The following is a 14,076-nucleotide window of genomic DNA, read 5'->3' on the forward strand; positions in this document are numbered from 1 at the left end:
GGGAGGACTGAACCACAGGGACAGAGGAAAAAAGACCAAGGAAATGAAAGAGAAAGGGTTAACTGTAGGACCTCAGCTAACAAGCAGCAGTCCTCAATACAAGTCAAAATCTCCTGCTGTTCAGAAGAAATGTGCATAGGGATAAAGGTAACTGCTGCTGTGTTGTAGGGTGTGTACCACAAGTGCAATATAAGCGCACACTCACCTGAAGCGTGGAGGGGGGTCCTTTTGGTGACATTGTCTTTTACAGTGACAGAAGCACCCTGGCTGATGAGAGCTTCCACGCACTCCGCATGTCCTTTAAACGCAGCCAGGTCCAAAGCTGTACGTCCCTTCTCATCCTTAATGTCCAGATCTACCAGAGACTGGAGAAGTACCTCCAGGGCTTGGTGATGACCATTATAGGCCTTGAAACATGAAAAGTGTCATGTAAGGAACACAACCTTTTTCTTTCAAAGATTTTCACATAAAACGTGAATAAAATCCAACATTGTCAGAGTCTCCTAAACACAGTAGAAATCACACAGTTTTCTTGATTCCTTAGGACTCTCTTCAACTTAAAAGGGTTTTCCCAAATTACACTGTAGCCAAGAAACTAAAAAATTATTGATTTGGTTGTTGATTTGGTTTAACCTTCTAATACAACCCAAGGTGAGGAATTTCAGGCAATAATTTGCCAATTCAGCACAGGCAAATCAACGATTCATTTTTCACATTCTACAGTATCTTCAAGGGAAATGTTTGCTTCAAAAACTAGATTCACTACAGTGATGCTGGTCGGAGGTCACATGGACTATCACCTAACTGGGTGCTAAATTAATGATATCTGCTGGTCTCCAACTAAATGAAAGCAATTCTCAAAACACATTTTTGTGCAAATACAAACACAAATTTGACCTGCTGTTTATAGCTGCTGCTTCATGAAGTATTCTTGCCAGTAGGATCATTTGGTGGAACAACTATAGTGGACAAGTAGATGCGCTTCCAGACCTACATTTGGGCCAACAGCACAAACACAGATGACACTGCAAAAACCCAGTGGATAGCTCCAGAAACCAGAAACATTTCATTCAGCTTTGCACAGACTGCCCTCCTCTCCTTACTGTCAGACTCACAGAAAACATCCTTTTTATTTAGAGGTGAACACATAATTAGTATTACCAGAGTTGAAGCAATTAATGAAAATGGAAAAGAAATGCAAACATGAAGGAACCAATGAGCCACTGAATTTCAAGGTTAAGTAATGGTGGCAGCAGCTTGCTCCTAGTAACCATTAAAAGTTCAAAAGAACAGGAGAGTGCAGATAACAGTTGCTTCCCTGTTAGACCAAGAAGACTACTTAAGGAAAGCAGAAAGGCAAAGGCAGAGAAAAAAAAGCAAAGAGACATTAGGGCACAGGGAAACCATATCTCAGAAAATACTCTGATGCACTTGTCAGCTTTTCTTCAAGGCAATTTTACTTCGAAAACAACTAGCAACAACCTGATCTTTGACACAATATGAGGTATCTATGCTGAAGGGGCCTTGCAGACTGTATACCCCATCTTCTCCTTGACAGGATAATAAAGTTGACTTTTTCTTCCCATCGGTCTGCTTGTGCAGTCATTTAATCCACCATGACCATAATCATGCACTAAAGCCTCAGCGAATGGCAGGTCAGTATTTTGTTGGCTGTTAATCCACCCCTTGTTCCTAAATCCTGTTTACATTGTAGGGTCAAATGTCAGTGTGCAGAGGCCTTGGCCCCTGTGCCATTATCAGCCATTTAACAAGGCTTCATGGTTTGGTGTAGGTTGCTGGCTTTCTGGATCCACATGTGGAGAGATTCGTGTGGACACTGCTAGACCTGGAAAAGGATGGCCACAGGCACCCCAGTACACGGGAGGGTTTGAAACAAATGTCAGAGGCACTCCTGGATAGCTGCAATTGAAGTGTGAAATAGTGATGTTTTAGGTAAGGTTTTTAATTTTTAGGCCGTGGGTTTGGGGTGTCCACAGTGAATGAATTGATGTTAAGCAGCAACAGATACAAGAGGGAGAGCCGCTGGCAGTGTCCATGCAAGGATTCTGCCCAAGAGGGACCAGAGAAGAAATGAGTTTGCTGTTTGGCCAGCTGCAGGGCAAGGCCCTTCCCAGCACAGCAATTTATGTTGGTGATCATGCTGGCTGTAACTCCTCTCTGGGCTTAAGAGTAACACTCTCCTTCCTGCAATATTCAAATTGCAGAAAGAAAAGATGGGAAGAAGAGTTCAGTGACAAACCTAGCCTTTTAACCCAACTGCTTTGGCTCTTGTTCCCTCAGATTACTCATGGATAATTCAAACATCAGGCCAAGAGCTGTTCTGGCTGACTGGTAAGCAGAGATACATGATCAATACAGAATTAAAACTTGCCCCTATTTTTGAGTAAACAAGTTGTTTTCCTTTCCAGGGGAGGACATCATAGTGAGGTTGGATATTCAGGGAAGAGCCAGTCTGTGAAAGATGCCTGAGGAGAGGCTAAGTGAGCTGGAATGGTTCAGCCTCAAAAAGAAATGGCTCAGGGAGGGTCTAACCAATGTATATAAATGCCTGATGGGGGAGCAAAGAAGACAGAGCCAAACTCCTCTCAGGGGTGCTCAGTGACAAGACAAGAGGCAATGGGCCCAAATTTAAACATTTAATGAAAAAAACAAAAACAAAACAAAACATTTTTACTGTGATGGTGATCAGACATTGGAATAGATTTCCTGGAGGCTGTGAGCTCTCCATGCTTGGAGATCCTCAAAATGTGATGGGGCACAGCCCTGAGAAAACCTGCTCTAGCTGACTCTGCTTTTAGCACGGAGGTGGGACTAAGTGTTCTACAGAGTTCCATGTCAGACTCTACTATTCTGTGATTCCCACATGAAAACTGGGAAGAGAGATCATGAATCTTGAGCTCTTGGGAGAGGGAAGCTATTGTGATCTATGAGGCCACATGTGCTGGATCCCGTCCTGATAGTGCAGCTTCCATGGCACGCTCCCAGGGCTCTGCTGGGGTTTAATCACGCTTTCCCACACCTTGCTGTGTACCAGTTAGTTTCTGGCACTCTGCACATCTCCAGGAGAACCTCAGAGTATCCCATTCCATGATCAAATCCATAGGCACAAGTTCCAGCCCCAAATTTATAAGCTAGTTAGAAATAAAAGTTGCAACTTTCCATTTAATTTCACTTCAGTGTCTGTGTCATCAGTAAGAACCAAGAGCTTCAACTGCCAAAAACTTAATTAATTATTCCAGCCCAGACCCTGGTTTTGTTAGGCCTACATCCCTTCCCAGCTTTTTCAAAACAAGTCTATGATTCAACTTGCTTCAAGCACAGAGATTAAGGAATTATTCTAGGAGATATGATCAAAGACTTTACACATCTCATACTTACAGCTAAATGTAAAGGACTTTTCGTAGCCGCAGAATCAGATTCCTCAAACATGTTGTTAGTTTTTTCCAGAAGCTGAAAATCAAACCAAAACAAAACAAAAAAGAGTCTTAAAACATCTTTGAATGAGACAGGATAAGTTCTCATGGACATCAGCAGACAAAGATATATTTTGTCCTCAGATGTCCGCAGTGTATACTGAAGGACTGTGAGGAATAAATATTTCACAACCTTTTCTGTAAAGTATTTTCAAGTTTTTTCCCACAGGGTAAAGTTATAAAACTAATTTAAAAGCTTGTTATGAACATCCTTATCCTGATTAATTAGTTTCCCTGAAATCATAGGGCCTACTTGGGTGAGAAAGGAACCCTCAGAAGGAAGGACTTGTGGAGTAGAGCCCTGAGTAAGCTTACATTGGAAAAAGTGCAGTTTCATGGTTACACAGGTAACGCATAGGCAAGCCATGTCTGATACAGTGCTTCGGATAATTCTGACACATAATTAGTGCTGCGAGTAATTATAACTGAGCTATGAGTCATTCACAGTCATTTTTATAATTTATCAAAGTAGAACCTGCTCCTATAATGACGGTCTTCCGAAATGCATCACATCCTTGAACTCTTACAAACATCTAATAACATGCATTGCACTTTTATATGATCCTCTTCAAGGGATCCCAAAGCATTTTAAGGCTTCAAAACCATTTGAAATTTCTGTCCAAGCAGAAGAAGTAACTATGGATTAGCACCACTCTGCAATAGCACATGAACCCTGACAACTTATCCAACTGAGACTGCAAAGAAAATCATACGGTGTCTTAACAACAATATTGACAATTCAACATTTCTTGTGTAGCACTGTTCATGTGCATGGCCTTTTACTTAATAACTACTCAGAGAGTTACTCTCCAAATACTTTTGTGACTGGAAAATAGAATATTACAGAAAATTAGTAGTAGGAAACCATAAAAATGAAAGAAAAGCATGACAGGTAACTACAACTGACTTGTAATGCTTCTAAGGTTACAAGTCAATTTTTCACACAGTTTTTTTGAGGGTTTTTGTTTGGTTGTTTGTTTGGGATTTTTTGAGTAAGGAATTAATGAAAAGACTGAAAAAGTGGAAGTTTTTGTGACAATCTGGACAATTCTAGCGTATGAAAACATGGAAGACTCTCCAAAGAGACCACTGAAAGCCTACAGTAGGCTTGCCTACGCTGCAAGATGATGGATGGCACATCCTAAACTCTGACATATGCCTGAACTTTTGGTGTAACAAATTAGACTTTAATAGAGCTATATCAAGGATAAATTTATACAAAAAATAAAATTGAAATACAAGCTAGAATTAATAATGCATAAGGTGTCACAAATCTCTTATTAAACCAGGACACTAATCTGAATCCTATGAAGAAGCTAGAAAATTAAGCAGTAATTTTGTTTAGTTGTATATTTTGTGCCTAGTAAAACGTCAGGACTGGGAAAGAAAAGTGTGTTGAATCAAATACCACTTATAAGCAAGTGGGTGTGTGTATTAACTGGTAATACAGATTTTAACACTTCCCTGAAGTAAGGCGGAGAAAAAAAAAAATCAAGTCCCACACCAGTTTTTCAGTAGGTTTGGGGCAGAGTTAGGAAACACATTTGGTCTTGCCATGTGGAGCCACCTCCAGTTTAAAATATTGTTCTTCTCTTATGTAAAAGATAGCTATAAACAGGATGAAGCAGTAGCCAGCTCTGAATACATGAATACATTCTGATTTTCTCTACTGAGTAAACAAACTAAAAGATTCCACCAAACAAACCCAAGCACTAAGACTGTTTCTCTGTTTGCCTAATACTGGCCTGTACTCTGAGTCCATAAGGCCAGCACAGCAGACTAATTTAATCACTTTTAATTACATTTATCATCATCTGTTGAAATGCCACAATCAAAATCTTAACAAAGAAATACTTCCCTTAACCTGTCAGAAGGCTCCAAAAGTCTCCTGGCACAAGGCACATAATTGCCTTTCCAGTAGATGAAAAAAATCACACAGAAAATTGACAAAATTAAGGCTCTAAAGGAACAAATTGTGGGATTGGAGAGCACCTCACAAAAGGCATCTCTGTGGCTTAGAGTTAAAGCAGCTTTGGCTGATGCAGACTAGACTTAATGAGCTTATTACTCCTTAGGCTGAACATCTCCATCATAAAGTCAAGCATAAACAAGAATTTGATGGTAAAACTGGTAGTGTTCAAATACATAGCCATACAGTGCAAGAAGAAAAATTATAAAGGAGAGCAGGAAGAGGAAGATTAAAGACACAGTGCTAATAATTTTTTAATATGCCTTGTCAAGCACCGCTTTATAACAATTAAAACTAAGTCACCTGAAGGATAAACATCATATGCAAAGAGACAGAAAGTGCCAGGTCCAAGTTACCATGCAATTCTCCAGTTTCACCAGTGTTTCTATGGTTTTAAGAATGTGTTGATAGTAAATTCCATGCATTTCTAATAAGAACACATAAACCAGTGTGTCCTTGGGGGGCTCTAGCTCCATAATGCTTCCATCTTAGAGCGTACTTTAAGAAGCTACCCACAGCTGCCTCTGTTTTTAAAAAGGTGAATCGCTCAAACCGCAGAGCAATCCAAGCGTGTCTGCTGTGCTGTGACACATACCTGCCTGCCAGAACCTGGCCAGTGCTTTTCACTGAAGACAGACAAGTAAGCATCAATTACTAACAGTTTATGGTTACTGGTGGCTGACTGGAGAATGTCCCATCATATCTCATTTCTAATTTCTTGTGCCATTGAAATGATGTCTTTTAGCTGATTGCATTTCTATATATTGATTGCAGATTTTAAGCAGATGTCAGAATTGTGCAGAGACACTGCAAGTGAAATTGATGGCACCCTTCTCTCTGGTTAGGCCACAACCTTTTAGAAGGTAAGGATACCCATAGTCTCCTCCTTCTGCCTCTTGGAAATTCCCAGCATGACTCCATCACTTCCCATAACAGTTCTATTTAATACTTTCGTTTATAAAGTCTTCTTCATGCTCTGAAACAGGAACTTGAATGCTTTGGGACTGAGATGCAGACAAATTAAGATAAAACATGTCAATTATTCAGTTCTATTGTTACAAACTAACAGCACTACAAGGCTGCTATTATAAACTGTCTTCTCTCCCCCAGCTCTGTATGAAGATGAATAACTTTTACAGTTCTCACTATTTTATTTGTACAGTAAGGGTATTTACAGGCATAAGAAGATTTACTGCTTGATTTTATTCTGTCATTATAATAAAGGATTATACGGCAGGATATGGTGTGAGGGGTTTTTTTCCCCCTCCATTTTTTTTTCTGACTCAGATATGCCAGTTAATGAGTCAGGATACTTTATATGATTGTCCTTATAGACTGTAATATATTTCAAAAATCAGCTCTGGTTTTTTTTCTAAAAAAAAAAAAAAAAAGCCGCTTCATGGAGCATCTCGGTAATTTAAAATTACCATTAGGCAGAAAAGGAGATAACACTTTCATCATGCATAAAAGGTTTAAGCTACCCTTCTAAAAGGAAGATGTCAGAAGAAATTTCAAACCATAGACACTGTAACAATGGGTGCTATCTCAAATCCTAAAAATGAACAGAACGCTTGATTCTGTAAAAGCCATCATGCACCCACACACCTCTAGGCACAGCCATTTAAGCACACTACTGGTAGTTATGTCAAAGGTTTGAGCTAACTACCCCTGAAGTTAAAGTGGCTTTTCTTTGAGAGTTTTACTATTTTAATGAGTAAGGCAACTTGTACATTCCAACACGCATACTTCCAGCACTGTTAATGAACTTCTTCCGTTTGACGCTATTAATATTAATCGTAAAATGGCAAAACATTAGATTTCATGTGTAAAATCTATAAATGGCCTTTACTCTGAAAGGTTCTTAAGCAAACAGCGTTCAGAAATTTTCACACAGGTGAAGAGCTGATCAATAGGCAATTAAGACAAAAGAAAAGGGTTGAACATTGCTCTTCTGCCATAATTACATAACAATGTAGCTTATCACTTACAAGGTCATTCAGAAGAAGCGGCAATTACTAACAATTTTTAATGTCACTTTCATAACTAAATAAAAGTATATCAGCTAGGATGTCATTTTTAATATCATCTTTCCTGATAAATTTCAATAGATATTTGTCTCTACTGGGAGAAAACATACCAGCAGCAGCTTCTTTTAAATAAAGGCTTTTCCAGCAAGTAGCAAGCACAAGATTGAAGAGTCTCAGCAGTTTTTTCAGATTACATAGAAAAGAGTAACAGAATAACCTCTGTACTACTTTATACCAAGGAAACACATTTTTAAATCTGAGAATTATTCTTGATTGAATAATTCAAAGGTGAAGAGGTACAAACATATCCTTGAGGGGGACAAGCAATCCTATAAGATTTTTCCATATTTGTAAATACAAATGATCAAATTATTTCAGTTTGATCAGGTCAAAACCAATATACATCCTTAACCCAATGTCTGATATGTTTCCCAAAATCAGGCTTTAAAAATCGTATTAATCACTATTTACATCAGTTTCACTCATGTGCACAGATTATGGGTGAAGTTAAAATAACATAAGCAAGAAGCTGTTTCACAAGAGTTTAAGTAGACTGAGTCTGAAGAAATTTATTAGTAGGTCCATGCAACTCTTCCAGTACGAAGTTTAAATATCCAATACCTACCAGAACAGTCACTGCCATGCAAACAGGACACTTACCTGGCATATAAGAGAACAACGTTCAAGTCTTTAAACAAATCTAAATCTCAAAATTCAAGCAGACCTCCAGGCCACTGGCTGTTCTCATGTAGGTCACTAATCTTCTGTTGGAGCTCTTCAACTTCATACAAAATCATTTCATATTAAGCCATACAGGTGCCACACTCAGTGGGTTATGCAGAAGATTCTCACCCAGCGAGTACTATATGAAGCAGGACAGCTCCAAATGAGAGTGAGAGATCCTACCCAGTACCAGTCAGCATAATATGTTGGACACTTCCCAAGATGTAGAAATCCAATTTCTTTGTCAGTCAGGGCAGAGATTTGAACCCGGAACTTTCACACTCCAATCATGTATATCATCTTTCTGGCGAGAAATTCTATGTCAAAGGTACTGTAAAGCCTCATACTTGATTTAAGGACCCTCTTACCCAGTAAAAGTTTCACAAAATTTCCTATACTTGTGTAAAAGGTATAGGAAGGCTTTTTGTTAGAGAAATTATTATCCTTAAAAGCTTTCCACTTTAGCTAGAAAATTTGAGCACTGGTGAAAAACAGTGACAGTCAATTTAAAAAATGTGCATTTCAATTGTATTTTTGCTACTCTCCTCTCATTTGGGCCTCTACTGTAAAATACACACAAGTGCTTTTTAAATCCAGACTCACTTGAAGGTGTGGAATTTACATTTCTTCTCTGAACCACTTTGAAATTAGCCACAAACTTCCAGAAAACAGACAAGTGTTGGTTCCATTTCACATTACCAAATGCAAAGTTACTTTAACATCCAGAAAAACGTCATGCTAGTCGGGTACGTGCACTTGACTCACAGCTCCTAAGACTGACTGAGGAAAAGCAACAGACTTCCTAGCAAAGCTTGAGCCTGTAAGCAACAGCAAGAAGGAAATCCAATGGAAATGAAAGCAGCACACATGCAGTTGTTTGAAGTACATGGCATGCTAGTTAAGGGTTGTGATTCTTCTTCCTCAGGCTTTATCAGAGTGAATACAAGGATTTGCAAAATACTGAGAAGTTTAAATAAAAATGAAAATACACAACATGCAATCATTTTTCATTTACTCACTATATCCAATGGAGTTTTGCTTCCAATCTAATTAAAAATGTCAATTAGAATAATTAAAGACATAAGTATTCAAGTAATGGTAATCTGCAAGTGTTTCTTGGTTTTTCGTTTGTTTTTTCCTGTAGAATAAACTGCATTGCAAGCAGTGCATGAACAGAATCATAAACCAAGACCTGATCCTGCGTGCACCCATCTCTGCACCGTTCACCTAGGGATGAAACGCTCCTGAAGCAATATGACTACTGCCTGCTGTCAGACAGCTCCTGTGAATAGACACCAGTTGCATTGCTTCGTAAGGGATGATGGGGAGAGCAAAATAATGAGAATGTTTAGATCAATCTACTCCATTGACAAAATACAGATATACAGACACAAAATACACACGCTGTGGGAGACTTTGCCTAATGAAATTAGATTGCTTTGAATGTCTACAAAAACCAACAAACCAGTGATAGTTTCTTTTTCAAAGTGTTCATGCAGGCAAACATCTTGCCTTGTATAAATAAGCCTGATTACACTCCTAAAATTCCAGTGGCCACAGCTCACTCTGAGCTATACGGTCTAATGCAATGCCATATGCCATAGTCAAATGCTCTTTTTCATTGGATTCAGTAGATTTGAGGGAGCCAGATATACTTCACACATTTAAACACCACACACACAGCTACACAGACAGGTATTTAAGGCAACAGCAGAAGTCCGTGACCTCTTTCCAAACTGAAGAAAAAATGTCTCTTTCAGTTCTGCAATGGCCTTGTTATTCTCTGTCAGAAGTCAGCAGAAGTAAGTGCCTTGCTTCTCCACTCAAGGAAAATAAAAATATAAACTAAAAAAAGAAAATCTGTCAGAGAGACAGAAAATAAACCTCAGAGATGCTAGGCAATACTCCTATCCCTACAAGCCAAAGTGCCAGCAGGGTGCCAGAGCACATGGTAAATTCCTGCCCTCGTTGAGTTCACAAGTAGCATTAGCTTTCTAGAAAACATTTTTTAGGATTAAAATTATCTAGTTTCCAAAACACAAAATCAAAGCCAAAATGCACTGCTATAAGCTAACATATACCAGTATATCTAGGATATATAGGCTCCTATTGATCATTTAATCACTGGGTGCCTATCACACTAATGCTGACATCAAAACTTAAGTAATTAAATCGATTTGCCATGATTTGGGGACTTCTAGGACTGACAGACAAATTAGGTTTATTAAAGTTATCTTCAAGCATTAAGTTCCTAAATTCTTTTCCTTTTTAGAACCACTTGAGTTAATGACTTTGCACTTCTCCACCAAAAGATGAGCTTCCATGTAGGAAAAGCACTCAGACATAGATACAAAGTCATTCACCACACGAAATGCTATGACCACACGGAACACTATCACAACTGGTTTCAGACAAAACACTCCCTTTAAGAAAGAGGGCATTGGTCGTGGAGAGGGACAGGCATTTATAAGGAGAAAACCCAGAAAGTAAAGATTCGAGTCAGAAGGAGGCCTAGGGGCTGCTGCTGGACAAGCACCCAAGCCAGATCCCCATGTGGCAAAAGGCTTTTGAACACCTATCCTAACCACATTTGTGATTCACTCATCACTAATTACCAATGTCCTGCTCTCAGATGGATGAATGAACAAATTCTTGTTGATAAGAGACACATATAATTAGTAGCAGCCACATCAAAGATTTATGTGGTCTCTGATTTCAGTTTTTCCACAGGTTAAGGAACCAAACGTTGGAAGGCACAGCTTAAGGCTTAACTATTTTCCAGTGGCAACAGCCTCTGTAATTAAAGGCATTTTCTTTCTCTTTAAACCCAGCCTCTCCTTTCACGGCATGGCCATTTTGGCCTCCTGCTAGCAAGAAATCTCCCTCTGCCCCTTCTCCCTGACACAGACAGCTGTGCACATTGCCTTGTTGCAGGCAGGCAGACCGAGATCTGCCTTTCCTTTTGGATGCTGTTTTCGGTTAAACCATACTTCTTCCCAGCCTCAATTTCTATTAGCCAAAGACTGAATTTCATTTGCTGATGGAATAAAGAGAAGAACAGAGTAAACAAAAAAAAATATCCATCAAGGCTTACAGTCAGAGGAAGAGATTTCACTACAGGAGACAGGCGTTTAATTCTGTTTGCCCTAACACTGCACAGAAACCTATTTTTACCAGCACAAAGTGCTTGACTGGCTCTCCAGATAGAATTTTAATGTGAAATTACAATTTCAATTTCACTCTTTTCACATCACTAAGGATTTTGAGATAAGAGATCATTTCAATGAAAAAAACCCACCATATTTTTCTTTTTTTTCAAAGCAGTTTGGTGATGTGATCAGCTCTAAAATACCAGCCAGCGATCGTGACCGATATCCCTGACTACGGAACACCAAAGAAGTCAGTCCCAATCTTAACAAACGTGAGGTTATTTTTAGAAGTAGGGAAGCAGATGGGAGTTTCAGTTGCTTGCGAGCACACATGCCCACCATTCAGCCTTTATGAATGGCTTCTTACAGATGGAGAAAGAATTCAAGAATCTGCTTCCACTCTCCTCTTTTTAGCAACATCACATCATCCATTGCAGGGCAACTACCCCACTAATATCCCAGACAACCTAAAGGTCCTCCAGGAAAAAAGCTTCTGTCATTGAGCTCTGTGGTTGAACACATAAACACACATTCTATTTGTTTGGCTCAAAGGATATGACATTTTCACTCTTAATCCTTATTTCTCCTAATATCTTTCCTCCACCCACAGAGCAATTTAGCTAAATTCTGGTCAAGGTATTAGGCTCACAGTAAACACGAAAGTCAAAAAATGAAACTATATTTTCATAGATAAACCAGACTTTCCTAAACTGTACTCAAATGTGTAAATATTTTGTAATGCTGAGGACCTATGGTGCTTGAAGCACAGATCAGATCCCTCAGGGAAGGAAACTCTACTGGATACTGCATTTTCTTCTTCCAAAGTTGTTTTTTTAAAGTGACCATCTATTTAGAAATAAGCTATTTCAGATACCTGCTATAAAAACTAGGAGGGAGAGGAGAAGAAAAAATTAATCTTGCAAGGTCTTTTATAAACTTGACATATTCTGGAACACTGAAAAAAATTCCCTAACATTTTGTCGAAGTTCGGTATTAGGCATGTAGAGAAATATTAGTAACCATTACTCATAAAATCAATCTTATTGTTGCACCCACTTTGCCTTACTTTTGATCAGAATTAAAGCTTCATATTGTATATGTACTATTTCCTCTAACAGTTTTATGCCCATAAAGAACTGTCTTCTTCTAGGGAAGATAATTCCTAGATACATTCATCTATGAACTATCAATAATAAACCAAACATATTTACCCAAGGGATAAAACAGTAAAATAAGAGTTAATCTGGCACTGAAAAATGATGTTGTTATTTCAATAATCCTGACTGAAAGTCTATTCTTCAGGACGGAAGGGATTGGAAATATTTTAAGAGTATTATGTCAGAGTTCCTAGGATACAAATTAGCGGTTCAAAGTTAGCACTTTTAAGAAAGACATCAATCTATCTTTGTTATTGCACATGTGAAACCAAAATTAAAAATCTCCTTGCCTATCTACAGACATAATTACATTGGAATTAGGGCTGCTGGGCTCCCACTGCTCCTTGAGTAAGAGCAAACAAAAGTGTTATGAATCTTACTTTTCCTTTTCATTTGAACTGAAGACAAGAAAAATGAAAAAAATGTATTTCCAAGATACACCAACAAAACTATCCAAGTACTCCTCAGACACAGCCAGCTGTCCTTGCATACCTACTCTACACTAATCCACCAAGGGAGCCTCCAGCATTAACTGGAATCAGCAGCTGCCTCCGCTGTTACTGAGGAGAGCCCAGGGCGGCTCAGAGGAGAGAAATGAGGCACATGGCGTTGCTGATTTTCTGGCTTCCATTAGATAAACAGTGGCTTGAGGACTAAGATGGCATTTGACGACTTACTGTTCTCTTTGCTATGCTGTGTCGAAAAGAAGGTCTCTAGATAAAAGTCATGCCTAGAAGCAATTAAACCTTAGTGGATGCTTCATTCAACTATGAATCACTAGAGCAGTCAATGTACTGTGGTTAATAGCTACCAGAAATAAAGATCATGGTTCATGACAAAGTCCTTGTCATAGGTCCACCACAGAGAACACAACAAACTGTGACCAAGCTAACGGTCAGCCTCACAAAGCAGTGAGGCTCCTTTCCATCTCCACCAGATTAATTCTTATGGCAGCTTTTACACACAGCCTACAGAGAGCCATGAACCACAACTCTACCAAAAACAACTTGATTGCATTACAGGATAGTGATGTCTATAGATGACACTAATATACCAAATGAAGCACAGGAATCAACAATTGTCTTAACACCTGGGAGTCTCATATTGGAATATGTGAATAAACCTAGGCGCAAGAATTATTTTGATTTTATGCCCACAGCGCAATTACCTTTCAGCCACTCAAGTCCTGACCATTTTGCCATCCTGAATCCAAGCAATGAAAAAAAAATCATCGTAAAGGTGGTGCTCACATCTACTAGTCACTGTTATGAAATATAAGTTATTACACTCCAGCCTCAGTAACTCCTTACAGCTAAGGGACAAGTGCTCACATGAAAAAACCAGAATCTCCTTCTCCTGACAGTAGGTGCAAAGATGACAAGTCCTGGTCCTTCTGCTGACTGAGCACACATACTTTCTGGAACATTTAGCTTTTGTATTTCAGAGAGGAAACAAGACGTCTGTCAACCCCTGAAAACCAATGGAAAAATTCCATTCCTCACAAAACTTTCAGGGTAGACTCCTTAGCACACAACAGTGGCCCTTTGCATGCAATAG

At 39.0% G+C, this 14,076-nt stretch overlaps 1 protein-coding gene across 18 annotated transcripts in view; it reads right to left on the reverse strand.

Moving 5' to 3' along the window:
- Positions 1-14,076, reverse strand: part of ANKRD44 (ankyrin repeat domain 44) — a 143,265-nt gene that overhangs the window by 20,196 nt on the left and 108,993 nt on the right. For 11 of the 18 annotated variants that reach the window (XR_012633955.1, XM_074910755.1, XM_074910763.1 and 8 more), the window contains 3 exons: positions 9,233-9,259; positions 3,400-3,471; positions 206-407 (listed from right to left, as the gene is read on the reverse strand). Coding sequence is in view for 17 of the 18 variants with exons in the window: in XM_074910755.1 (XP_074766856.1) it covers positions 206-407; positions 3,400-3,471; positions 9,233-9,259 (301 nt within the window). In the remaining variant the exon portion in view is untranslated. The remainder of the gene's footprint in view (positions 1-205; positions 408-3,399; positions 3,472-9,232; positions 9,260-14,076) is intronic. The other 7 variants (XM_074910769.1, XM_074910760.1, XM_074910762.1 and 4 more) reach the window with 1 other exon arrangement.

This window comes from Athene noctua, chromosome 7 (assembly GCF_965140245.1).
Source record: "Athene noctua chromosome 7, bAthNoc1.hap1.1, whole genome shotgun sequence".
Classification (NCBI taxonomy): Eukaryota; Metazoa; Chordata; class Aves; order Strigiformes; family Strigidae; genus Athene; species Athene noctua.